The sequence below is a fragment of the Mustelus asterias genome, chromosome 9 (genome assembly GCF_964213995.1).
Source record: "Mustelus asterias chromosome 9, sMusAst1.hap1.1, whole genome shotgun sequence".
In the NCBI taxonomy this organism is placed as follows: domain Eukaryota; kingdom Metazoa; phylum Chordata; class Chondrichthyes; order Carcharhiniformes; family Triakidae; genus Mustelus; species Mustelus asterias.
This window is the reverse complement of record NC_135809.1, coordinates 107,341,451-107,366,345: the sequence shown is the minus strand read 5'-3', so window position 1 is coordinate 107,366,345 and position 24,895 is coordinate 107,341,451. Positions and strand designations below refer to the sequence as shown.

At 43.2% G+C, this 24,895-nt stretch overlaps 1 protein-coding gene across 19 annotated transcripts in view; it reads left to right on the top strand.

The window, feature by feature from the left end:
• sox6 (SRY-box transcription factor 6) overlaps positions 1 to 24,895 on the top strand; it is a 636,409-nt gene that overhangs the window by 553,954 nt on the left and 57,560 nt on the right. For all 19 annotated transcript variants that reach the window (XM_078220783.1, XM_078220782.1, XM_078220770.1 and 16 more), the window contains 2 exons: positions 7,993 to 8,142; positions 21,048 to 21,228. In XM_078220783.1, coding sequence (XP_078076909.1) covers positions 7,993 to 8,142; positions 21,048 to 21,228 — 331 coding nt within the window. The remainder of the gene's footprint in view (positions 1 to 7,992; positions 8,143 to 21,047; positions 21,229 to 24,895) is intronic.

The following is a 24,895-nucleotide window of genomic DNA, read 5'->3' as shown; positions in this document are numbered from 1 at the left end:
CCCTATCCCCAAAACCCCATGCATTTACCCTAGCTAGTTCCCCTGACACTAAGGGGATGGCCAATCCACTTAACTCACACATCTTTAGACCTTGGGTGCCTGAAAGGAGCAGGGCACAGAAAGGTTGTGGTGAAGGAAGGGAGAAGCTGTATGTCAGAGATTACACCATGTGCATCATGTAAAGAGATAGTGGGTGGTGAGAAGAAAGGTTAGGTGTGAGGATACTGTCACCTTCGACCATTTTGCTCAGCCTTCAGGCTGGCCTCAGTCGTCGTCCCCTCCAACAATGGTGTACACTACCTCCACCATAGGGTAAGGGCATGTAGCCAGGCCTGTCCCCTGTGGTTAGATGTCGCTGCCTCCAGTTATATCCAACCTTGTCATACAAGATAGAGGAAAGTGCATCAGTGAGCGCAGTGCGATGTTTTTGGGTGTTCTGGCTGTCATGTTGAATAGCTGACGGTGTGTGAAATTGCAAGATGTGAATTTAAGGCTTACAGCAGTATTAAGTGTGAATGGGTGAGGTGGAACTGGGCATGTCAGGTCTGTGTTACTATTGATAGAGATTGTTGGTGGTTGAGTGATGGAAGTGAGTGATGCAGTGAGCAGTGTGTGAACTACTGGTGCACTTGCTGGGGATACGGCATTTGAAGAAATATCCAGTACCTTGAGGTATTTTAACATTTTGCTGCTCTACATCCAAGTCTTTGGGACTAGACGTCAGACATTGGCCTCAATAGCTATCTGCTTCCACAAGTTCATTAAATGAAAGAAGCACTGAGAACAGCAAGAGTATAGAGTGTACTCTGTGTGAGCCACAAAAAGTGGCCCGGCAGCACAGTACTAACTGAGCTGGTTGAATTCTCAAGGACATGTCTGCCAGACTGGACCTGTAGCAGGTAGCGAGAGCTACAAGGGAAACCCCACTGGAACTTCTCTTCACCTATCTACCTGTTGCAAGTACTTCTGTTCTTGAGATTACTGGTAGGGTAGAAGTCATCCAGAAGTATCGAGAGAATGATCCATCTCAGCCTCCTCCTGAGGTCCACTGCATCATAAATGCCACTCTACAGCCAATTCAATTCACTCCACTCCACTCCATCAAGAGATGATTGAAGGCATTTGATTCAGCAAAGGCTATAGACCCTGACACCATACTAACTGTAGCACTGAAGACTTAAGCTCCAGAACTAGCTGCAGCCCTAGCCAAGCAGTTAGCGTACAGCTACAACACAGGCATCTACCAGACAATGTGGAAAATTGATAGCTGTGTCCTGTCCACAAAGGGTCGGACAAATCAAATCCAGCCCCATGAGCAAAGTAATGGAAAGTGTCTTGACAATGTGATCAAACAGCACTTACTCAGCTTTCTCAATGATGCTTAGTTTGGGTTTTTCCAGGGCCATTAGCAACTTCCTACATACAGCCTTGGGCCAAACATGGATACAAGAGTTAAATTTCAGAGGTCCAGAAAGAATGACACCAATGATGTATATAACCAAATATGGCATCAAGGCACCCAAGCAAAATTGGAGTAATTGGGAATCAGGAGGGAAAACTTCCACTGGTGGAGTCATATCTGTGTCAAAGAAAGATGGTTGTGGTGGTTGGAGATCAATCACTACAGCCCCAAGACATTACTGCAGCAGTTCCCCAGGGCAGTGTCCTAGGTTGTCCCTCCGTCATAAGGTCAGAAGTGGAAATATTTTCTGATGATTGCAAAAAATGTTCAGCAGCACTCACAACTCCTCAGATACTGAAGTAGTCCATACATTGACAAGAGGATTTGAAAAAATCCATGCAAAATGTTTATATTCATTAAGTGGCGAAACTGCATCGAGATCGAGTTCCCTTATAAGAAAATAGTTTACGTCTGCAAATTGTTCTATTATTGGGCTACTCAAAATTTTTTTGCACAGACAATTTTTAGTTTTCTTCCCTTTTTTAGTAAACCTTTCTTGGTAAATGAATTTGTTTTTTTGGCAATGAGTTGCTCACTTACAACTGAATTTATTGCACCCCTAACAAGTTAATAAAAAGATAGCGTTTGTATCAGAGAGGGACACAAAAGGAAAACCAGTAACAGGAAGATGGAAATGTGCAAACTGAATCGGTTTTTGCAGGAAAAGTTAAAGGGTTTTGTGGCATAGCTATAATGTGGAATTCTCCACTTAGCACCCCGGAAGGTTTACAGTCCTCACTCTTATGTCCAAATCTTACCTTTCCCTATTTCTGTAAGCCTCTCCAGCACTAGAACCTGCCACATTTCCTTTGCTTCTTTAATTTTTGCCACTTCTGCGTAACCAGCTGACCCCATTTTCATCTCCCCACCTCTGGCGAGCATGCCTTCAGCTGTGTGGGCCTTACACTCTGGAATTCCCACTTCTGTCTTCTTTAAAACATTCATCAAAACCTACTAATTCTGTCCAAATATCTACATAAAAAGTCTGGCATCTAATTTTGCTCCTGTGGTGTTCCTTGGAGATTTTACTATGTTAAAGGCATTATAGAAATGCGAGTTGTTGTTGTGTTTAATTTTGCCCCATCGTGGCTCTGTGGAGTTCCTTGAAGGTCTCATTATGTTAAAGGCATTATAGAAGTTTATTATCTATTAGTGTCACAGGTAGGCTCGCATTAACACTGCAATGAAATTACTGTGAAAATCCCCGAGTCACCACATTCCGGCGCCTGTTCGGATGCACTAAGGGAGAATTTAGCATGGCCAATGCACCTAACCAACACGTCTTTCGGGCTGTGGGAGGAAACCGGAGCACCTGGAGGAAACCCACGCAGACACATGGGGAAAACGTGCAGATTCCACACAGTGACTCAAGCCGGGAATCGAACCTGGGTCCCTGGTGTTGTGAGGCAGCAGTGCTAATCACTGTGCCACCGTGCCGCCCTTAGAAGTACGAGTTGTTGTTGCTTCGAGTACTGGTGGCAATGCACGGCTGGTACTTGCACTGGTGCTCAAACCCTTCTGACTCTTGCTTTCGCAGCGCTGTAGAACAGACGGCCCCAGGTTCTCTGGAGACCCACCTCAGTAATCTAAACATGACACTAGACGTGCAGTATATGACCGGGAGCAGCTTGAGAAGCTGTTGCTTTAATAAAGTAGCAAACCTCAATTACACAAAGTGTAAAGAATGAAAGCAGAGTGTCCAATTACATAATAAAAAATCTGCACAGTCTGGAGAGGCCAAGAGAAAGCGATACTGGTGGCTTAGGATGTGTAGCAAGTCGCTGAAGGAGGCGGAAACTGGCTATCTCCTGCTTTTAAATCAATAGCGGCCCAGGCCTAACTAGAATGTCAGTCGAAAGTACGGGAAACTACCCTGTCCCCGAGGATCATGCAGCCAGCAAGATACTATTGTAATAGGCCTAAGACAAAGAAACTGAGGCTATTTATGTTGTTGTTAAAGCGTATCATATGCTGATCATGAACAATAGCCAATTGTGAATGAAAGGAGACATTAAGAATGCATTAGGTAGGTCAGGAATATTTGTGAGTCTGCAAATCCTGTGTTTAGCTCATAGCAGCTAATGTTGTTAACTTTAAAATGGGAAAAGCATTGTATTTTAAAATATATTTTTTAGGTAAACAGCTATTATTCATTGGCTGGAGTCCCTCCCCCATCAAGCTATTAAGCCATTGTATTTCCCTCAAGCTTTGCTTATTTCTGTTTCCTTATCAACCTTTACATACACAGATCCCTCCAGAATAAATACTCCCAGCACGACATCTGGATGTCTGAGGGACAAAATACTCAGTTGCAGTCAAAACTGCACAAGACACTCTGTGATGAGGGTAGCTGAAGTCAATGCTGACTTCTATTAAGTAGGTCATATATAATGGGGAGGTTTTACAGTATCAGAAATTACAATAATATTGGTACAATTAGGCAGCCATTTAGACATGAATTAAATAAAAAACAGAGCAAGCCTCAGTACGTTGCAGGACTACTGGGAGGAGAGATCATGACTATACTTCGCACTTCATAATTTATGTCACAGGCATAAAACCTACGCTGTATTATGACAACATGCACTTTAAATAACAGTATTTCTTTGCCTAAAGATGTTCTTGCCCCTCCAGCCCCACTCCACTCTAATATTCTCCCCTGCTTTCTGAAAAGGATTCTGATCCGCATGAGGTATTGTTAGACAAGTGCCGAAAACTTCCTTCCAAGTAGCCATTCTTCCAAACTGAACCCAGACAATACTGATCAGCATGCTATTCCACCATAGAAGGCTTCGCAGCAGGAGGTTTACAGGGATGAGCCCGGGCATGGAGGGTCTGCCATATGAGATCATAGAATCCCTACAGTGTAGAAGGAGGCCATTTGGCCCATTGAGTCTGCACCGACTCTCTGACAGAGCATCTTACGCAGACCCACCCCACCTGTCCTATTCTGATAACCTCACGCATTTACCTCACTAATCCCTCGAACCTACACATCTTGGGACGCTAAGGGGCAACTTAGCATGGCCAATCCACCTAACCTGCACATCTTTGGACCGTGAGAGAAAAGCGGAGCACCCTGAAACCCTTGCAGCAGACTCAGGGGGAATATGCAAACTCCAGATAGACAGTCACCCAAGGCTGGAATCGAACCCAGCTCCCTGGCGCTGTGAAGCAGTAGTGCTAACCACTGTGTCACCGTGCCGAGTAAAGATTAAACAGGTTGGGTCTGTACTCCTTGGAGTTCAGAAGAATGAGAGGTGATATGACTGAAACATATAAGATTCTTAGGGGATTCGACAGGGTAAATGTTGGGAGGATGTTTCCACTCATGAGAGAGCATGGTCACAGAATAAGAGGGTGCTCATCTAACATGGAATTGAGGAAGAATTTCTTCTCTCAAAAGAATGGTGAATCTTTGGAATTCTTTACCCCAGAAAGCTGTGAAGGCCGAGTCCTTGAACAAGGCTGAGGTCAATAGGGGAATTCAGTGTTACGGAGAGGAGGCAGGAAAGTGGACTTTGTGAGCGTTAGATCAGGCATGATCTTATCAAATGGCTCCTATTAAGTAGGTCATATATAATGGTAAGGATTTACAGTATCAAAAATTACAATAATATTGGTACAATTAGGCAGCCATTCAAACATGAATTAAATAAAGGGCTGAATGGCCTACTGCTGTTCCTATTTCTGTGGTCTTATGGTCTCATGCCAACGATTAGGAAAAACACCTGCTGATTCTAAGGGCAATTTAAGCTAATTACATCCCTAAAGTTACCTTCATTAATATGGGTTTGGTTTGTCACCACCTGCATTGAAAATGGCCCTTCACAGTGTGTCTTCTGTTTCTTTTATTCCACAAAGTCGGTCATTTTAAAGAACAAACCTGACATGGTGGAAACTGATCCATCCCCAACACTTATGAGTTTGCAATTGCATCTTGGGCAGGAGGTCACCGCACTCTGCGCTTGAATAGCTCCTGCTTAGCTGTGTCTAAGTGCTGGGACATTCTGTAGTGTTAAAAGGCATAACATAAATGCAAGATATTGCTGAGTCAGTCTGATTTCAGAGACGTTAATTGCTATCTCCAAGATCAGAAAATGGCAGGGAGAGATAGGAACCAAGAACAAAAGTCAAGGTGGTAGGGGGAATTCATAGAGGTACAAAGTTAGGAATGAGAAACTGACATCCAACTCATCAGAGTTGTCCCATTTATGTCAGTACTTCATACATTAGGAACATTTCTGCTCCCCCCTCCCTGCCTCTGAGGCAAGCCCATATCTCTATGAAAATAAGACATTGCGTGGACTGATGACATCTTTTGATTCACATTAGCATCATAAGTAGAGCTACTTACAGTCACGTCAGTCCATGGAGATTCCATTTTGCTTTTGTTGTTGAAAGGACCCCTGCATCTGAAAGATTAAGTAACAGCAACTACGGTGAGAGTATTCTGAAGAGTAAGCTAATACTGCAGCTCACTGGAGCTGCGCAATTCCCCAATAGATGCAAATCCGGTGAGCAAAGCTTCTCTTAGCTCAGTTTGAATTGTTTCATGCCACCAAGGATGGCAAATATATCCAAGATCAGGGGATGTTCTCTTCGACACTTGGGTTATAAGGTAAGAGAAGGGCAATGGTTTTCTGTACAGGGGACTCCTGAAAATATCAGCACATTCATGGAACCTCCCTGCAAATATGTAACATATTTTTGGAGGAGTTTTTCAAATATTTGATATTTGATTTATTATTGTCAGATATATTAGGATGCAGTGAAAAATTTTGTTTCGTGCACGCCATACAGACAAAGCAAAGACAGGGGCATGTCCTCCACTACACTTCCTGAAGTCGATGACTATCTCCTTCGTTTTACTGACATTGAGGGAGAGATTATTGTCGTTTCACCAGATATTGATAAATACCTGGAAATCTTCTGCTTTTATTTTCAACCTGGGGGTGTGGGAGATAGGCTGGGCTCGAGAAGGTGGATGCCACCGGTTGGTTTGTGCTTATTCACTTTACTCAGAGTATGAAACTTGTTGCCACATGAGGCAAATAGCATAAATGTATTTAAGCTCGGTAAGTAGATGAGAGGGTATGTGGCGACTCGGAGATTTTCACAGTACCTACATTGTAGTGTTAACGTAACCCCACTTGTGACACTAATAAATAAACTTTAAAACTAAACTTTAGCTATCCAAATAAAAACAACACAATCACTTGCAGAAAACATTTTTTGATTGGTATTGACACAGCAACAGAAATAATGTGCCAGTACATTAATGAGTACAGAAACTTGAAACTCCTGAGATTCCCCTCATGGTGGTCACATAAAGACTTTGATTGGATTTAACTTGATTTATTATTGTCAAATGTATCAGTATACAGTGAAAAGTATTCTTTTTTGCGTGCTATACAGATAAAGCCTTACATAGAAAAGGAAGCGAGAGAGTGCAGAATGTAGTGTTACAGTCATAGCAAGGGCGTAGAGAAAGATCAGCTTCATGCGAGTAGGTCCATTCAAAAATCTGATGGCAGCAGGGAAGAAGCTGTTCTTAAGTCAGTTGGTGCATAACCTCAGACTTTTGTATCTTTTTCCTGATGGAAGAAGGTGGAAGAAAGTACGTCCGGGGTGCGTGGGGTCCTTGATGATGCTGGCTGCTTTGCTGAGGCAGCGGCAAGTGTAGACAGAGTCAATGGATGGGAGGCTGGTTTGCGTGATGGACTGGACTACATTCATAACCTTGTGCTATCCATACCTAACCTGGCAAAAGTGAGATTTGTTAGTGGTAGTGGTTTTGGTTTTGCGCAAAAAGGAGAAAAAAGGAGAAAAAAGACACCATTGAATCTGAATACGGCGAATAAGAGATAAATGGAAAGCCCAGAATAAGAAGCCTATGGAACTGTCAAAGAGGAAAGTTTTGAAAAGTTTATTTTTTCCAAAGAGCGGGAGTAAGGTATCAAAGCAAATGGGGGCTGGGTGAAAGAATTCAGAGGACTGCAGCAGGCTGGATGTACAGTTGGCTGTGGTGGAATGGAGGAGTGTCAGGTACTGCAGAGAGAAAGCTTGTTCTATTCATCAGCACTGCCATCTCTCACCTTGACAACAGAAAATCATTAATGGAAATAAAGCAACAATTCATGGTAAATGAGATAAGGCACGTAAGGCAAACCTCAGAATGCAAATAATGGTGTTAGCATGCAAAACTATGAGCTTCACGTTTAGGTCATGCAACCCGTGGAATAACAATTTGCAACTCGTCCGCCAACTAAGTAAGTAAGTGCCTTGTGTAAGTAAGTACGCAGCTTCTTTCTAGTGTGTAGGGTTTGTTAGTGAATATAATCACACTGCTAATGCCTATCTCTGAGACCAGGCTATCTATGAAGAAATGTCCCGGTGTGGTGCCCATTAAAGGGAGTGAATGTTGTGTTCCACTGTTGTGTTGAAGTGAGTTTGTGACACGCCTTCAGAAGCTTGTAGGTGAGTAAAGAATGCTGATACTCATGAGGTTTGTTCTCTCTCTGTCTCAGCAACTGTATGCAGCACAGCTGGCCAGTATGCAGGTCTCACCTGGTGCTAAGATCCCCTCTACTCAACAGCCACCAAACCCTGCAGGCGCACTCTCACCTACAGCTCTGAAAAATGAAAAGCAGGGGACCAGCCCTGTAGCTCAAGTCAAGGTAGGTTTTGCATGTTTATACGACACTTCTACAGGGTGTCTTTCTTACACAACAAAAAATCGACAGATTGAAATTACTGTTAATACTGTTAGAAACTTGCATGTATAAGTTAGTAAATATTAACAACACTAGCCCATCTCCCATTGTATTGCAAACCAGAAGTCAGAAATGGGTACAAGCAAGATTTTTAGGTGCTAAGATGGCACTACCTTTTAAACTGAATTGTCTTGTTACACTGTTCAAGTCCTCCCCATGAGAAAGTAGTCTATCCTGAGCACAGAGGGGCTTAATGTAAAAGCAGTTCCTTTAAAATTAATAGCGGTTTTTAAATCCCTGGCTTCTAGCCTTTGGCAAATACCTGAAATCTGATGACCACTAACGCACGGTTCATAGACAGAAAGCAAGGGTGCCACTGTATTTAGGTCCATCTTTTGTTAAAACAATTGTACACTTCAATGCTGATCGGAAATTCTTGGCTACCTTTTCTGTCAGGGTGAGCTTATCACTTCATGATTGAACCTCTAGATGGAGTGCTGTGCAATGTTGAAGTCATTGCGAGGGCACAGCAAAAAGCAGCATATAAATGCATTTTCTTTCACTGCATAAACACAGTGACTACGATTCAAAATAATTTATTGATGTGAAGCACTTTGGAATGTCCTGAAGACATATAGATGCAAGTTCTTTAATGTTGTAACAACATTGACAACTGCCATTGAAAATCCAGAGCATATTGTAATTCCCACCAGTACATGTGTAATTTGTATGAACAGGAAAGAAAGGCAGACAAAATTATTTGAAACAAATTGGAAGTGATTTCATCTTTTAATATCAAAAATGCTCATGCGATTAGCCATGTGGGTTGGTGCACAAGTACACATTAATTGATATAGCAGCACAGGGCAGCTTTATGTGTAGTCAGTTCTGCAATAAAATCATAAAAGCTTTGGCATTTAACAATTACTTTCAGGGAATGTAAAACAGCAACCTTTGAGTGTGAGCATAGTCTTGAAATTAACTTAAGTAGAAAAGGCCAATATCACCTAAAAGGCTCATAATTGAAACAGGAAAAGCAACATTTTAAGATCCGAGTTGTGCTGGTTGAAGTGTCGTGGAGAATCCATTCCCCCAAGAGTTACCAAAGTGACAGAGAGGAAAGCAAATACAGATCAGAACCAGATGGAAAGAATTGAAGCTAAGTAAGACATGTGAGCTAACTAGCTGATCAGAATTTGCCTTGTGTGTTAAAGATCCAATCAGTTTGGATATGTGTCCATCCAGTTCCCAATCAACATGAACCTACTGCACAAAACTGCTTTGCATTCAGGTCTGCAAATGGAAACAGGGAAAGCAGGCTAAATCAGAGAATCCCTACAGTGCAGAAGGAGGCCATTCAGCTCATCGAGCCTGCACTGACAACAATCCCACCCAGGCCCTATCCCTGTAATCCCACGTATTTACCCTGACACTAAGGTGCAATTTAGCATGGTCAATCAACCTAACTCGCGCATCTTTGGATTGTGGGAGGAAACCAGAGCACCCGGAGGAGGCCCACGCAAAGTGGGGAGAATGTGCAAACTCCACACCGACAGTCACCCGAGGTCAGAATTGAACCCGGGTCCCTGGCGCTGTGAGGCAAAAGACAGTGTAAAGTTATTAAAGTCAAGATGGAATTGTTCCTCACAAAGCAAAATGGGTAATATTTAAATAATGCCCAAAAAAGCATCAGGCAAAGAGAGATTTATGATGCAATTATAAACATGCATTCTACAGCAATTACCTTTTGAAGATTTTTGTTAACATTTTTGCATCAAGTAATTCATTATTAAGACCATAAATATTTTGTTTGGTCAGAAAATTGTGCAAATCAAAAGACAAACTGGCATCCTTAGATTTGTTTAGAAACACAAATCTCTAGATCACAGGATGATTAAATGCAATTGTGAATGAATGCTTTCATTTTTGTCTTGCCCTTGACTCTCCAATTGAAGATTCTGCTGTCTTGCAATGACCCGTAAATCCAAGATCTAATTTGGGATCCGTTTTTTCAACGTCCTTTTCCCCCTCCCCTGCATCAACTTGTTTGCTAAACATATCGTTCATGTTGAGAAGTGCCAGCCTATTTTCTGTGCCTTGCCCAGGTAGACATTCTTCATATCTGAACCTCGACAGCAAGTATTCAATAGATCACCTAACTATGGAGGCACAAGAGCCTGATTTTGTCCACATCCAAACACGTTCTCCTTCTAGCAGGAGTCACTGGGAAGGAATCCATGTTCAGCATGGAGACAGCACCCCTCACATCCAGGAAATGGTCTTGGAACAATTAACAGTGTAGAAGGATGAAAGAATCATAGAATCCCTACAGTGCAGAAGGGGGCCATTCAGCCCATTGAGCCTGCACCGAATACAATCCCACCCAGGCCTTAACCCCGTAACCCCATGTATTTACCCCACTAATCCCCCTGACACTAAGGGGCAATTTAGCATGGCCAATCCTGCACATCTTTTGGACTGTGGGAGGAAACCAGAGTGCCTGAAGGAAACGCACTCAGACATGGGGAGAATGTGCAAACTCCACACAGACAATCATCCGAGGGCGGAATAGAACCCGGGTCCCTGGTGATGTGAGGCAGCAGTGCTAAGCACTGTGGCACCGTGCTGCCAGAGAAAAGTTTAGGAGGGGTTGTGGAAGGGAGACAAAGAGAAACATTTTAGGAATTTTTGAAGGAATGAAGAAGCACTAAGTTAAAATCATTTTTGTGAGAGGTATTTTGTAGGCAGTGACATAATGACTGAAAGATCAGCCTCTGATGTGGAGGAAGCAAGGACCTATTAATCAGATGAGTTGAAGGGGAAACATTGAATCGTGTTATAATCCCTGTAGGGACATAACTTTTAAAAAGGAAATTTGAACTTCCAGTTAATAGCTGAAAAGGTGACATGGCAAGACTTTTTATATGGAAACCATGATGTGAAGATGCCGGTATTGGACTGGGGTGGGCACAGTAAGAAGTCTCACAACACCAGGTTAAAGTCCAACAGGTTTATTTGATATCACAAACTTTCGGAGCGCTGCACTCACCTGATGAAGGACCAGCACTCCGAAAGCTGGTGATACCAAATAAACCTATTGGACTTTAACCTGGTGTTGTGAGACTTCTTTCTATGGAAAGACTCAACAAGTCAGGCTGTGTCTGTGGAGAGAGAAACAGAATCAATGGCATATGACTCCACATAACTCTTCTTCAGAGCTGAAGAGGGGTAGAAATTTCCTGACAATTTACACTTAGTTTCAGCCAAGATTACAATCTTCTGTCAGAAAAAAAGCTGATTTTCATCTTAAAGCAACCATTCTCTGCTATCAAGTTAATTTGATCCCAAGTCAGTTTGTGGAGCATGAGTCAATCCTTTCTCAAAAATAGGCCTACTTGCATCCCTCTTTAACTCTGAAGAGGAATCATACAGACTCCAAATATTAAATCTATCTCGCTCTCCACAGTTGCTGTCAGGCCTGCTGAGTCTTTCCAACGTTTTCTGTCTGCATTTCAGATTTCCAGCATCTGCAGCATTTTGCTTTTATGACATGTTTTCAGACGATTACTGTAACAAATAGGCTAAAAGTGCTAGTTGTATATTAATTGCATTGTTAAGATAGACAGGTGAAGGACATTACTCAATCTAGTACATAGAGCACTTATAAAGAGAGATGGCTGGGCCATTGTGGTGATAAGTAGAAGGTAGAATATGTAATGCTGCATTCTGTAAATAAGTCTATTTTCGAGAAAGGATTAACATCTAGCTTGATACTTCATCATCTGGTTTGGGTTCCACTAAACCTGGTAGCAGAGAATGGTTACTTAAAGATTAAGTTTGGAATCTAAGTTTTTTTTTCAAATAAAAGATTGTAATCTGAGATATTTTTATGAAGAATGGCTAAAATCAAGTGTAAATTGTCAGGGTATGATTTCCCTTCAACATTCTATTATTTATTTATTAGTGCCACAAGTAGGCTTACGTTAACATGCAATGAAGTTACTATGAAAATCCCCTAGTTGCCATACTCCAGCACCTGTTTGCATACACCGGGGGAGAAATTAGTATGGCCAACGCACCTAACCAGCACATCTTTTAGACTGAGAGAGGAAACCGGAGCACCCAGAAGAAACACACGCAGACAAAGGGATAATACGCAGACTCCGCACAGACAGTGACCCAAGCTGGGAATCGAACCCGGGGCCCTGACGCTGTGAGTCTGAACCACAATCTGAACCTTATGACAAATGGAACAATGAAGTGGATACTTGGGCACAGGTTACACCTGAAACAAATAGAAACAAGGCATGGCCTTGACACTGCTGCTTCCCAACCAAGGTAAGGTCAGAAGCGAAGTATTTTTGAGCTTGCCAGTTGAATATTGAGGAAGGCTTGGAGCTTTTATTAAGGTTTATGGATAAAATTTACAAGAAAAATGATCCAATAAATGCCGACAAGTAATGGTCAGACTTTGATAGATTGCAAGAGACAGATGGTTATTCCATAAAGGAATATATCATGGACTTTAATAGACCATATAAAAGATTGCAGACATCCAATTTGGAGATTCCTTTGTTCAATGCTCACATTCAAATTGTTGGATTGCACTAAAGTGTTGCACATGGATAGGCTTCTGGTCTGAACTGGAGTCAGATTCTCAGAAAGAGACACACTTTGGATCAGATGTCTGATGCTTTAAAAGAAAATTCTGGGAAGGCAGTCATTTCCAGCAGTCTTTAGAACACAAATGGAATATTCCGTGGTGTCACAGGGGATGAAGAACTTAATGATCACGTCCTTTCGAGATTGTTCAAATACGGGAGGTAGGCATCAGTACAACAGAAGAATTACAGAGAAAAGGAAATGAGCATGAAAGCACTTCTGGCAGATCCAGCTGACAACAGGATTAGAGAGATAATAATAGACAAATGAACCCCACGAGTGCACGGGGACCAGTTAACAGGTCAAAATATTATTGTGGGGTAAATTGCACAAAGCAGAAGTGTTCTTGAAGTGATGCATGGCATATAAAATCCAGAGGTTGAAGATGGTGACATTGAAAGACGGAGGAAATTGTACTGATGACAAGAAGTTTCAGTCCGGTAATGAGTGTACTTGTCGTGGATTCATTTCATTGAACTGTGTTGGACAGTGGTTGTACTTCAACATTATGTTGAATGGATTGGCTAAAATGGTATTTAGATTCACCCTGAAGTAACATAGAAACATAGAAAATAGGTGCAGGAGTAGGCCATTCAGCCCTTCGAGCCTGCACAACCATTCAGTACGATCATGACTGATCATGCACTCTCAGTATCCCACTCCCGCTTTCTCTCCATACTCCTTGATTCCTTTAGCCATAAGGGCCATGTCCAGCTACCTCTTAAACATATCTAATGAACTAGCCCCAACAGCTTTCTGTGGTAGAGAATTTCACAGGTTCACAACTCTGAGTGAAGGGGTTCTTCCTCATCTCAGTCCTGAATGGCTTACCCCTTATTCTTAGACTGTGACCTCTAGTTCTGAACTTCCCCAATAAAGGATCAAAGTAAAGTTAGGGAATATAAAAGTTCTACTTGTTTCAAGTTCATGGATAATAACACAAGGGGATTTTAACAGTAACTTCATTGCAGAGTTAATGTAAGCTTACTTGTGATACTAACAAATAAACTTTAAACGATTAAGGTCACTGAAAAGAGTGGTGATTTCAGGCAGAATAGCTGGGGTAAGCCACTTTCACCCAAATAAGGACATGACTGCATCCTTATAACAAAAGCTCGCATCTCTATGAGTTCCAATTCAAGCAATATTCTTCTTATAGACTTAAATCCCCCTTTAAAATTAGTTAGCAAAACACATACTTGCTTGCCTTAGGTTAACGGTCCGAGAGCTTTCAGAACACCTCTGGAGAGAGAGAGAGAAACACTTGGTGCCTGGGCTGCCAGAAGAAACATCTGCTTGTATTTTAAAATGAAACTGAAAACTGATCCTTCCTGCAAGCTTAGCCCCCCTCCCCTCATTAATCACTGACTGTGCCCCTGTCAATCAACCAAATCAAAACTCTACTCTGAAACCCCAGGGAGAACCTAAGCAAACACAAATGCATTGGCTCTGCTTAAACAAACACACCCCATGTATAAAATGAGTACTTATCTTGTTCTCCCAACCTCTAATTTAAATGTTTTCCCAGACAAATCAGGAACCTGCAAAACAGATCAGAATTCTAAACATATCCCTTACAAGAAACATGATATAAATGTATTTCCTTCAAGGCACAGTATCATCACAAATGGACTGTGTGAAAGAAGTCACATGGCAATTGAAGAGATGCTCCATAAGACCTTAGCTAACCAACTATATTGTAAGCTAACATCAGTGCTGGTTTTGGCGGTCCATGCAAAGAATTTGATTCAAATGGTTAGGAGCTATAGTCCATCTCAATGGTCCATGGAAGGAATCTTAAAATACTTTCAAATTATCCCATGGCCTTAGAAGGGACCATAATTAATTCCACATTTGTGTGCAATTCACTGTCCTACATGGAGGGAGGAAGAAATCCTGCAGCAGTAGCCTTGAAAAACATAAGAGGGCAAATGGACCATGCAATAGAACAAGGCCCACAGAACAAGGTTACGGATTGATAAAAGAAATGCTCGTGAGAAAAGAGATTGCTAAGATAAAAGGGTTTGATGCAAGTCTTCAGTTATTGGACTGCTTTACAAGGAATCTTTGTTCAAAGAAATTGTTGGAGGTCCTAAAAGAGGGATATCTTATATCATGATGGGTTATATGAAATATGGAAAATATTTTTTTTTCTCTTTGATTTGTTTCAGAATTGTTTGAGTGTGTTATAAAGTTTTTGTTTAAAGAAAGGGGAATCTGTTAATGGTATGTCCGTTGTATTGTTTCGGTACATAGGTGAAGGGCATTGTTTAATTAAGTAGAGATGGTCAGGGGTTTGTCACTATGATACGGAAGAAGCTCATTGACTTTGTCTGGGACAAAAGGATGAATTGAGTTGCTGTTCAGGCACTGAGTCTCCCACTTAGGGAGGGCAGTCAGATGCTGTTGTGTCTTTGTACGCAGATGGTTTCATTCTGCCTTCAGAGCCTGCAGAAAGACCTTTACATCGAGCCCCCTCCTAGTGATGTATTTCTTCTGCTCAGTGCACAACCTCAACTGTGACTTGCAGCTCCTGTTTATGGACATGGGAGGTCTCCGTGCTTCCTTGCAGGAGTTGCCTATCTTTTAACTGGAACTGATCAAAGTCTGGAACATGGCTGCCTCCCATCAGAGAGCTGCTGCTTAGGAATCTCAAACACCACCATTACAGATTTGTGTGACTGGTGGAAGAGAGGACTCATGCTGCTGGGATGATCAGAATCAGGGACATACTGGATGGCGGAGGAACATACTGGATTTCACTGGTACAGCTTGCATATCTAACACCGCTGGATAGCCAGCTCATGGCCAAAGCCATCCAGAGCCTTAAAGGTGTGATGCTCAGCCCCAACTGCACTCAAAGTGTCAAGGCAGCTTATACATGCAGAGCACTCATCTGTCCACTATGCCACCAAGATTGGTGGCATAGTGGACAGTGAAGAAAGTTATCTCCAATTGCAACGGGATCTTGATCAATTGGGCCAGTGGGCTGACAAATGGCAGATGGAGTTTAATTTAGACAAATGAGAGGTGATGCATTTTGGTAGGTTGAACCAGGGCAGGACTTACTCAGTTAATGGTAGGGTGTTGGGGAGAGTTACAGAACAAAGAGATCTAGGGGTACATGTTCATAGCTCCTTGAAAGTGGAGTCACAGGCAGACAGAGTGGTGAAGAAGGCATTTGGCATGCTTGGTTTCATCGGTCAGAGTTGGGACGTCTTGTTGAAGTTGTACAAGACATTGGTAAGGCCACACTTGGTGCAAGTCTGGTCACCCTATTATAGAAAGGATATTATTAAACTAGAAAGAGTGCAGAAAAGATTTACTAGGATGCTACTGGGACTTGATGGTTTGAATTATAAGGATAGACTGGGACTTTTTTCTCTGGAGCATAGGAGGCTGAGGGGTGACCTTATAGAGGTCCAAAAGATAATGAGGGGCACAGACAAGGCAGATAGTCAATATCTTTTCCCAAAGGTAGGGGAGTCTAAAACTAGAGGGCATAGGTTTAAGGTGAGAGGGGAGAGATACAAAAGTGTCCAGAGGGGAATTTTTTCACACAGAAGGTGGTGAGTGTATGGAACAAGCTGCCAGAGGTAGTAGTAGAGGCGGGTACAATTTTATCTTTTAAAAAGCATTTAGATAATTACATGGGTACGATGGGTATGGAGGGATATGGGCCAAATGCGGGCAATTGGGATTAGCTTAGGAATTTTTTAAAAAAGGGCAGCGTGCACAATTTGGGCCGAAGGGCCTGTTTCCATGCTGTAAACCTCTATGACTCACTCGTGTCCAAACGGACCAGCACTTGGATAGAACTTCTTATTGGCCTTGGGTCCTGAAACATCCCTCAGGAAACTCAGCTCCACAATTTTCTGCCTCTCGACTCTGCACGGGGGGGTTTATTTTACGGGCTGCAGATGCACATCTTCCACTTCCTCATCCTCATTAGCCATCCGGACACACCATGGCATTCCGTCCTGCCATCTAGAGGTGTCTGATGCTCCCAGTTGATGGTTCTCTATGATGCCAGTGTCAAGCTAAGTTATATGTTTAAGCATTAGTGTAGAACTTGTACCCACAACCTTCTAACTCAGAGGCAGGGGTTCCACAGTGAATGATTAAATTGGATATCTACATGGAAAGATAAACTGAGCTTTGAGTACAGGCAAGCACAGGAATACACAGCTGGATATTTAACCCTGATGAAGGGTCACCCTGACTCGAAACGTTGGCTCTATTCTCACCCTACAGATGCTGTCAGACCTCCTGAGATTTTCCAGCATTTTCATTTTCTGTTTTTGTTTCAGATTCCAGCATCCGCAGTATTTTGCTTTTATCTGGATACTCAGCTCACTCTGGTTAGAATACATTTCAGATTTAGTTGAGTGGAGTTAGAACTGCAAAGTGTATTAGTTCCAAATTACATTTGTCAACATGAGTAAACACTGACATTACAATAATAAAATTACTGTGTTTATGTAAATAAAGGCAAGTACAGAGAGAGACTAATGAGCCTTCCTTTGGTTAAATCTTTTAGGAATTGGCTAATTAGCTTCTTATTTGAATGTTACAGGAGAGAACCATTTTTGTCCCTGAGGTAAAATGTACCATCCAACCAAATGATCAGATGTTGTATTCAGTCTTTGTTATCCTGGATTTTCCAATTAACTGCGCAATGCACCACAGTTAATACCTCAGCTTTTTGAAACTATCAAAGGAGCAATTTTCTATTCTAGTTCCAGATACATAAATGCACAAATTCTTAAATAAGAGAGTTTTAAAAGTACACATTAGTTACTACCCGTTCCCCATTTTCTCATGCAAGTTCTAATTTCAGCTGGATCAGAGTTTCATGAATACATATCTATTTCTGGCATCTAACCTGAGTGACCATTCTACATGTATAAACCCAGATAGTGACTGTCAGCAGTCTGTTTTACTTCGTAGGACACTGTGGCTGAGATTGCCACCAATGCTTTCCACCATGGGCTGTTTGATCATCAAAAATCCCAATTCGTCCACCCCCTCCCTCTCAGTTATAAGGCCAGATACACAGGGGGAAATGCTGGTGGACCTTCTGGTCTAACCTTCTCAGTTCCACACTAGGTAGTGTGACACGATGGCACGGTGGTTAGCACTGCTGCCTCACAGCGCCAGGGACCCGGGTTCAATTCCCGGTTTGGGTCACTGTCTGTATGGAGTTTGCACTTTTTCCCTGTGTCTGCGTGGGTTTCCACCGGGTGCTCCAGTTTCTTCCCACGGTCCAAAGATGTTCTGGTTAGGTTAATTGGCCATGCTAAATTGACCCTAGTGTGGGTTTATGGGAATAGGGCCTGGGTGGGACTGTGGTCGGTACAGACTCGATGGGCCATATGGCCTCCTTCTGTACTGTAGGGAATCTATGATGATTCTATGATTTCTCAGCTGAGCCACTGGAGCAGCTGTCAATTCAATTCTTATTCTAAGCTATCCTTTCAGCTAGAGTGACATGTTGGGACACTGCATTTACACCTTTGGTTTGATTCAGCACTCTAATGTGATGCAAGTCTCCTCAGGTTGTAAGGATCCTTCGTGAAATGGGTTAAGAACAGTCTTAATCTAGTTCTTATTGGAGACACACCCACAGCATAAAACTGCCTGTAATTTCCCTCCAAAATGACTACCTCAGGAAAAGTGTGGAGAATATAAATGTTGCAGGACGCAGTAGGTGGACCTCTTGTGAGGCCTGGTGATAGGATGTGTTCGAACAGAATAGCCTGGGTTCACTTTGACCACCATAGTTGTTGACCTGAAAGTAACTTTGGGAATATATTTCGACTTCTGTCACCAGGAAGAAAACTAAAGTCAATGGAAAGGACAGTTGGGTGGGGGGGATAATGAACTGCAGATCTGCTATCATGTGGGCCAGAACCTTATGCTCCTCCTCTGGTATATTCTGAGGTGGTGGTGTGGGGGAGGCATGGAATTGCATAGGCAGGATTCCCTCCAGGTTCCTGCCTGCTATGTCCCACTAGCAATTTTACGCTGGGGTGGGCAGGGCCTCCGATGGAAACCCAATCCTTGCCCCAATAAAGGGCCTTTTCCTGCTCAGTCTCAATTTTTAGGCTCGCGACAGCCCAAGGGAAGAAAGGCAAAGTTAAAGTAAGTTCAATCTTGGGTGGGAAGGTGGGTTGGCACTTTAGTCAGAACCTCTCTTTTGTCAGGGGCTGCCCTTCCCTTAAAGCCCCAGACCTCCCTGCCCCGGCCTATCCCCTAAGACACCAATTGCCCCCTCACAAACCCCCCATGCATTCCCTACATTCCATGCTACTCACCTGTCCTCTGATTCCGGGACTTAGTGCCAGGCAGATTCCTGCAATGCCTCTTCCAGTCACTGCAGTGCTGTGCCTGGAGAGTCGAGAGACTGCTGGCCAACCTGATTGCTTGGCAGCTCTCCAAGGCAGGACTTTCTCCTGATTGAGGGGCAAAGGTCCTGCCTTATGCCAACCCATTCTCGTTAGAGTGTGGTGTGGCATCGGGGTTGTTGGAGTTGGTGGGGATGTGTCCCCCGCTAACTCTTTGGATGGCAGGAGCCAAACCCCCGCTGTTCTGAAAATTCAGGCCCTGGTGTCTGCCTAGCTCTGAAAGGTAAAAATATACCCTTCAATGTTTCCATAAAATGAACAGTATTTTGTACCCCAACATTGGAGTTTCTCTGGATATGTATGTTAAAGTGTAGGTTGTTTATACCGATATATAATATACAAAATATATAAATATACGTTGCTATATTGCAAAATTGTTCAAGTAGTAGATTCTGTCAGTATATCACTGATACTTAGCACTTTACAATTTAAAGAATCAATTAGCTTTACAAAGTACAAGAGAGCTCACAGGCTGTTTCAGTAAGTAACTGCTCCTTGTTAAGCTGTGGTGACTACTGCAATATGAGTAATGATTGGCTTTCTCTGGTGGTGCGTGCAGTTAAGTTTCTCTTTTCCACAGCACACCCTTCCCTAGAATGTGGCTTGTGTAGATGGTAAGAGGAGTGTTTTAATAAGCGGTTACTGCATCTTGCAAGCTCCCAAGCCATTGTATACAATTACATCGTTGAATTTGGTAAAGAATGGCAGAGAAAGGAACCCGTGGCATTTAACAATGCTCCTTCTTTGGTGAAGTGACCTCAACTTAAGGACAAGGATTATGAAGCTATGCACTTCCTTGCCTACATTAATAGATTCAGCTGTCCCCCCCATTTTAGCATCATCTACAAATCCGACTTGAATTGTGCCTCTGGATGCAAATCCTATATGTAAGTTAGAAACATTTGGGGCCTAGCACAAACATCAGGGCATTCTTCTAAGTACATGCCCCCAGTCTGAGATGACTCCTCAATTTCCCCACTGCTTCCTCTCCTTGGGCTATTCACCCAGGAATACTTTGTTTCTTCCATTTGTGCAGTAGCCTTTTTTGTGGGACTTTACTGAAATACTTTCTGGAATTTAAGGTGTGCTACATGATGGGGCTTTCCCATAGCCATTTCAGATGTTGGTTCTTAAAAACAGCCCAAGGAGCTGGTCAAGCAGGTCCTTTTCTTAATTAAATTTTAAAAGTTTATTTATTAGTCACAAATCCCCTAGTCGCCACAATCCAGCATCTGATCGGGTGCATTGAGGGAGAATTTAGCATGGCCAATGCTAAACCAGTCTTTTGGACTGCGGGAGGAAATTGGAACACCCAGAGGAAACCCATGCAGACACAGGGAGAACGTGCAGACTCTGCACAGATAGTGACTCAAGCCGGGAATTGAACCCTGGCACTGTGAGGTCGCAGTGCTGACCACTGTGCCACCATGCCACCCCAATCATATGAGCTGCCAATTACTAGGTTAATTTGATAACATGAAGTGCAACCACTACTCACAAATGAAATGCAATGACTAAGAATCTTTCCTATCTGTCGTAATTGCAATGCTTGATTCATTCAAACAGGTTAAGAATAATCAGATTAAAGTGAATAACTTTGAACCTAAAAATTAATCCTTTTATGGGAATAAAAAGGAATGGTGCAACAATACTATTATTGTGTGTACTAGAATGAAAATAGGTTTTGGCATCAATTGCTTCACGTGTACACTAGTTTGGGCTTGGTTCCAGTGTTGGGAGGGAGGATCACAGCATTGTTGCTGAACGTGCTAAACGTGCTTGTTTATGATTCATTTGTAGGATGAAGCAGCACAGCCGCTCAATCTGTCAGCCCGGCCCAAGACCACAGAGCCCGTCCGATCTCCCACATCACCTACCCAGAGCTTCTTCCACACAAATAAATCTAGTCCAGTCAACTTGCCCAACAAAAGCAGCATCCCCAGCCCCGTGGGTGGCACACCAGGAAGAGGATCATCTTTAGGTAAGCACTCAGAGAGAATGAAGAATTATCTTTCTGCCTCTGAGCATTATTGGTGATATTGTAAGACAATACTTTACATGGTACATTTCATTACTGACCTTCAGCCAGCTCACAGCCTGAACAGATTGGGCTCATATTCCAGCGTGTCTGCATGAAGGAGGCATCCACTTGTAAATCTCCACTGGCATAAGACAAATGCAGTTTTCATATCAGTATTCCGACTGAAATTATAAACCTGTTCCTTTTGGTATTGCTAGTTGAGCACTTTTCGGCCAATCAACAATAGCAACATCTCATATCTTTATCACAGAATCACTACAGTGCAGAAGAGGCCCTTCAGCCCATCGAGTCTGCGTCGACACATAGAAGGCCCTGACCTGCCCACCTAATCCCACTTGCCAGCACTTGGTCCATAGCCTTGAATGTTATGGCATGCCAAGTACTCATCCAGGTACTTTTTAAAGGATGCGTGACATCCCGTCTCCACCACGCTCCCAGGCAGTGCATTCCAGTCCTTCACCACTCTCTGGGTAAAAAAGGTTTTCCTCAAATCCCCCCTAAACCTCCCACCCCTTACTTTTAACTTGTGTCCCCTCGTAACTAACCTTCAACTAAGAGGAACAGCTGCTCCCTATCCACCTTGTCCATGCCCCTCATAATTTTGAACACCTCAATCAGATCACCCCTCAGTCTTCTCTGCTCCAGAAAAAAACAATCCAAGCCTATCCAACCTCTCTTTATAACTTAAATGTTCCATCCCAGGCAACATCCTTGTGAACCTCCTCTGCACCCCTTCAACTGCGGTCACATCCATTATAGCGCCTTTAACGTAACTAAACATCCCAAAGTGCTTCACGGGAGCATTATAATGCAAAATGTGATACCGAACCACGTCAGAAGACACTGGGTCAGATGATCAAAAGTGTAGTCAAAGAGGTAAGTTTTAAGAGGTGTCTTAAAGAAGGAATTCATGTTAGCAAGGCGGAGAGGCTTAATGATTATATATTCCAGAGCTTACAGCTGAAGCAGTTGTGAACATGAACACCAATGGCAGAGCAATTAAAATCAGGGATTGAAGAGGCCAGAATTATAGGAGCCTAGATATCTCAGAGGGTTGCGGGACTAGACGGGATTACAGAGATGGGAAAGAGTGAAGCCATGGAATGATTTGATAACAATTGTGAGAATTTTAAAATCAAGATGTTGCTTGATCAGAAGCCAATGGAGGTCAGCAAGCACAGAGGTGATGGCTAACTGAGGTGATGCAAGCTTGGACACTGGCAGCAGAGTTTTGGATGACCTTAAGTTTACCGAGGGTAGAATGAGGGAGACCAGCCATGAGTGGGTGGGAGTAGTCAAGTCGCGTGGTGACAGAGGTCTAGATGAAGATTTCTGCAGAGGTGAGTGGAGATGGGGGCAAAGGCAGGTGACGTTACAGAGGTGAAAATAGGTGGTCTTAGTGATGGCACAATTATGTGATTGGGAACTGAGCTCAAAGTCACGTATGGTGCCAAGGTTGCGAACACACTGTCCTAATCTCAGATTATTGCCAGGGAGAGGGCTGGAGCCACTAGCTAGGGAACATAGCTTGGAGGGGTCTGAAATAAACTGCTCCTGTCTTCCCAATGTTTAATTGGAGGAAACTCCTGCTCATCCAGTGCTGGATGTCAGAGGATAAGCGGTGTGATAACTTCACCACACTTCAGGAGTGGAGAGAAAGGTGCTGGTGAATGAAGCTGGGTGTCGTCCCTGTACATGTGAAAACTCACCCTGTGCTTTCACACGATGTCACCAAGGGGAAATAGGAGGGGTCCAAGTTTAGATGCTTGACACCAGGGGAAATGGTGCAGGAGCAGGAAGAAAGAGAAGCCATTGCAAGTGATACTCTAGCTATGATTCAACAGATAGGAATGGAAGCTGGCGAAAGCCCCTACCCAGTCGGACAACATTGGCGAGGTGTTGGAGGATGGTGTGGTTAAGTGAGTCAAAAGCTGCAGACAGGTCAAGAAGGACGAGGGGTGATCATTCACTTTAGTCGCAGTCACAAATGATGTCATTTATGATTTTAGAAAGCCATTTTGTCATTGTGGCAGGGGCAGAAACCTAATTGGAAGGATTCAAACATAAAACTCCATGAAGGATGCGCATAGATTCGGGAGGTGACAGCACGTTCAAGATCCTTGCCAGGAGGGCACTCGGTCTGGGAGGTGGAGATGGCGGCAGGGGCTGCATTTCAGGCAGTGTGGGGCTCGCATTCAGCCGTGGGCCCTCCCGATTGCCTGCGGGGTGGGGAGACTGTGTCAAGACAGGCTGCAGCAGCAGGGGCCTGACAGGTCTCTGTCTGTCAGGTGTCTGCTGTTGGAATTGGGCAAGTGCAGAATCAGAGGTCTGCATCTGCGCAATAGCTCCCGCTGCAGGCTGGCTGGCGAATTAAGCCCAGCCCACTGCCTGCAGCAGCTAGAGATGGTGTAGCCCATATTTTCAATATCTATGTCTGTAAGATTGGGAGTAAAAACTCGCCCAAAAAATGGGCCAGTTTTCATGCTAGGTGGACACTTAAGACTCTAAATAATGGGCAGATGGGAATTCAGGGCTAAGGCAGGGGGAAATATTAAAGGAAGTTTGGCCATGTGGGTTAATGGAAGGGAGGGAAACAACAATAGTTGACTGAATGTCGTCAACCTTAGTGATCCACAAGCTCCTCACACTTATTGTTGAAGGTGAGGGTGGAGGAGTCAAGGGAGAGGAATTAATTACATTGCCATGGAGAAAAACCATCTCAGGGTTACTTTTGCATTCCCGGCTGATACTGAAATAGTGCGCAGTTTTAGCAAACAACAGCAGGACCTGATAGTGCTTTATGTGGTTTATTATGGATCGCTATGCCAGCTGTCCACCATATCCATTTAAATCTGTGACCCTTGGATTTAAGTTAGCGGAAACGAGGTCCGTTTCAGGGGAACTGTCAGGGTGAGAGAGAGTCATGTTTGAGGAGGGATGAGGTGAGGGTACGGTGGAGCAAATTGGAAGCTGCAGAAATGTGCAAAACGGAGAGCTAAAAGCTAGATAGTTGGGAATTGAAAGTGTAGCTGTAAGTGAATTCAGGGATAGTTTTTTTCCAGGGGTGAATACAGAAGGTGGTAGGATGTGGGTGTGGAGAGTGATGCAAGGAAGTGATCAGAGATTACTTTTATCTGTGATTGATAGAATAGGACTTGCAAGATCATGAGAGATGGCAAGGCCAAGGCGTTGATTGCTTGCCTGTGTAATTACTTGGGAAGTTGACAATGAGGGAGAAATATAGAGAGGATAAGGGGGTAATTAACTAAGAGGACAGTGAGTGTGATAGGTTGAGATGGAGGTTGAAATCACTCAGGCTGAGAAGTCATTTGGTGCAGAAACTGAGAGAAAAGCAGTACAGGTAGCTCAGTGAGAACATTTTTATTGTACTTGGGAGGGCAGTAGAGAATGAAGATCTTGAACAAGTGGTGAGGTGCTCAAAGATGGAGGATTTGTCAGAGGAGCATGGTGTCCAATACAAATGCAAGCTTTGCTGTTGATTCTCCTTTTAATAAGAGACATGTTAGCTAAAACATGATCAAAACCAGCAATGCATCCTAGCATCGAGCCAGTGTCCACAGGAAAGTGATGCATGTAGAAATGAAGG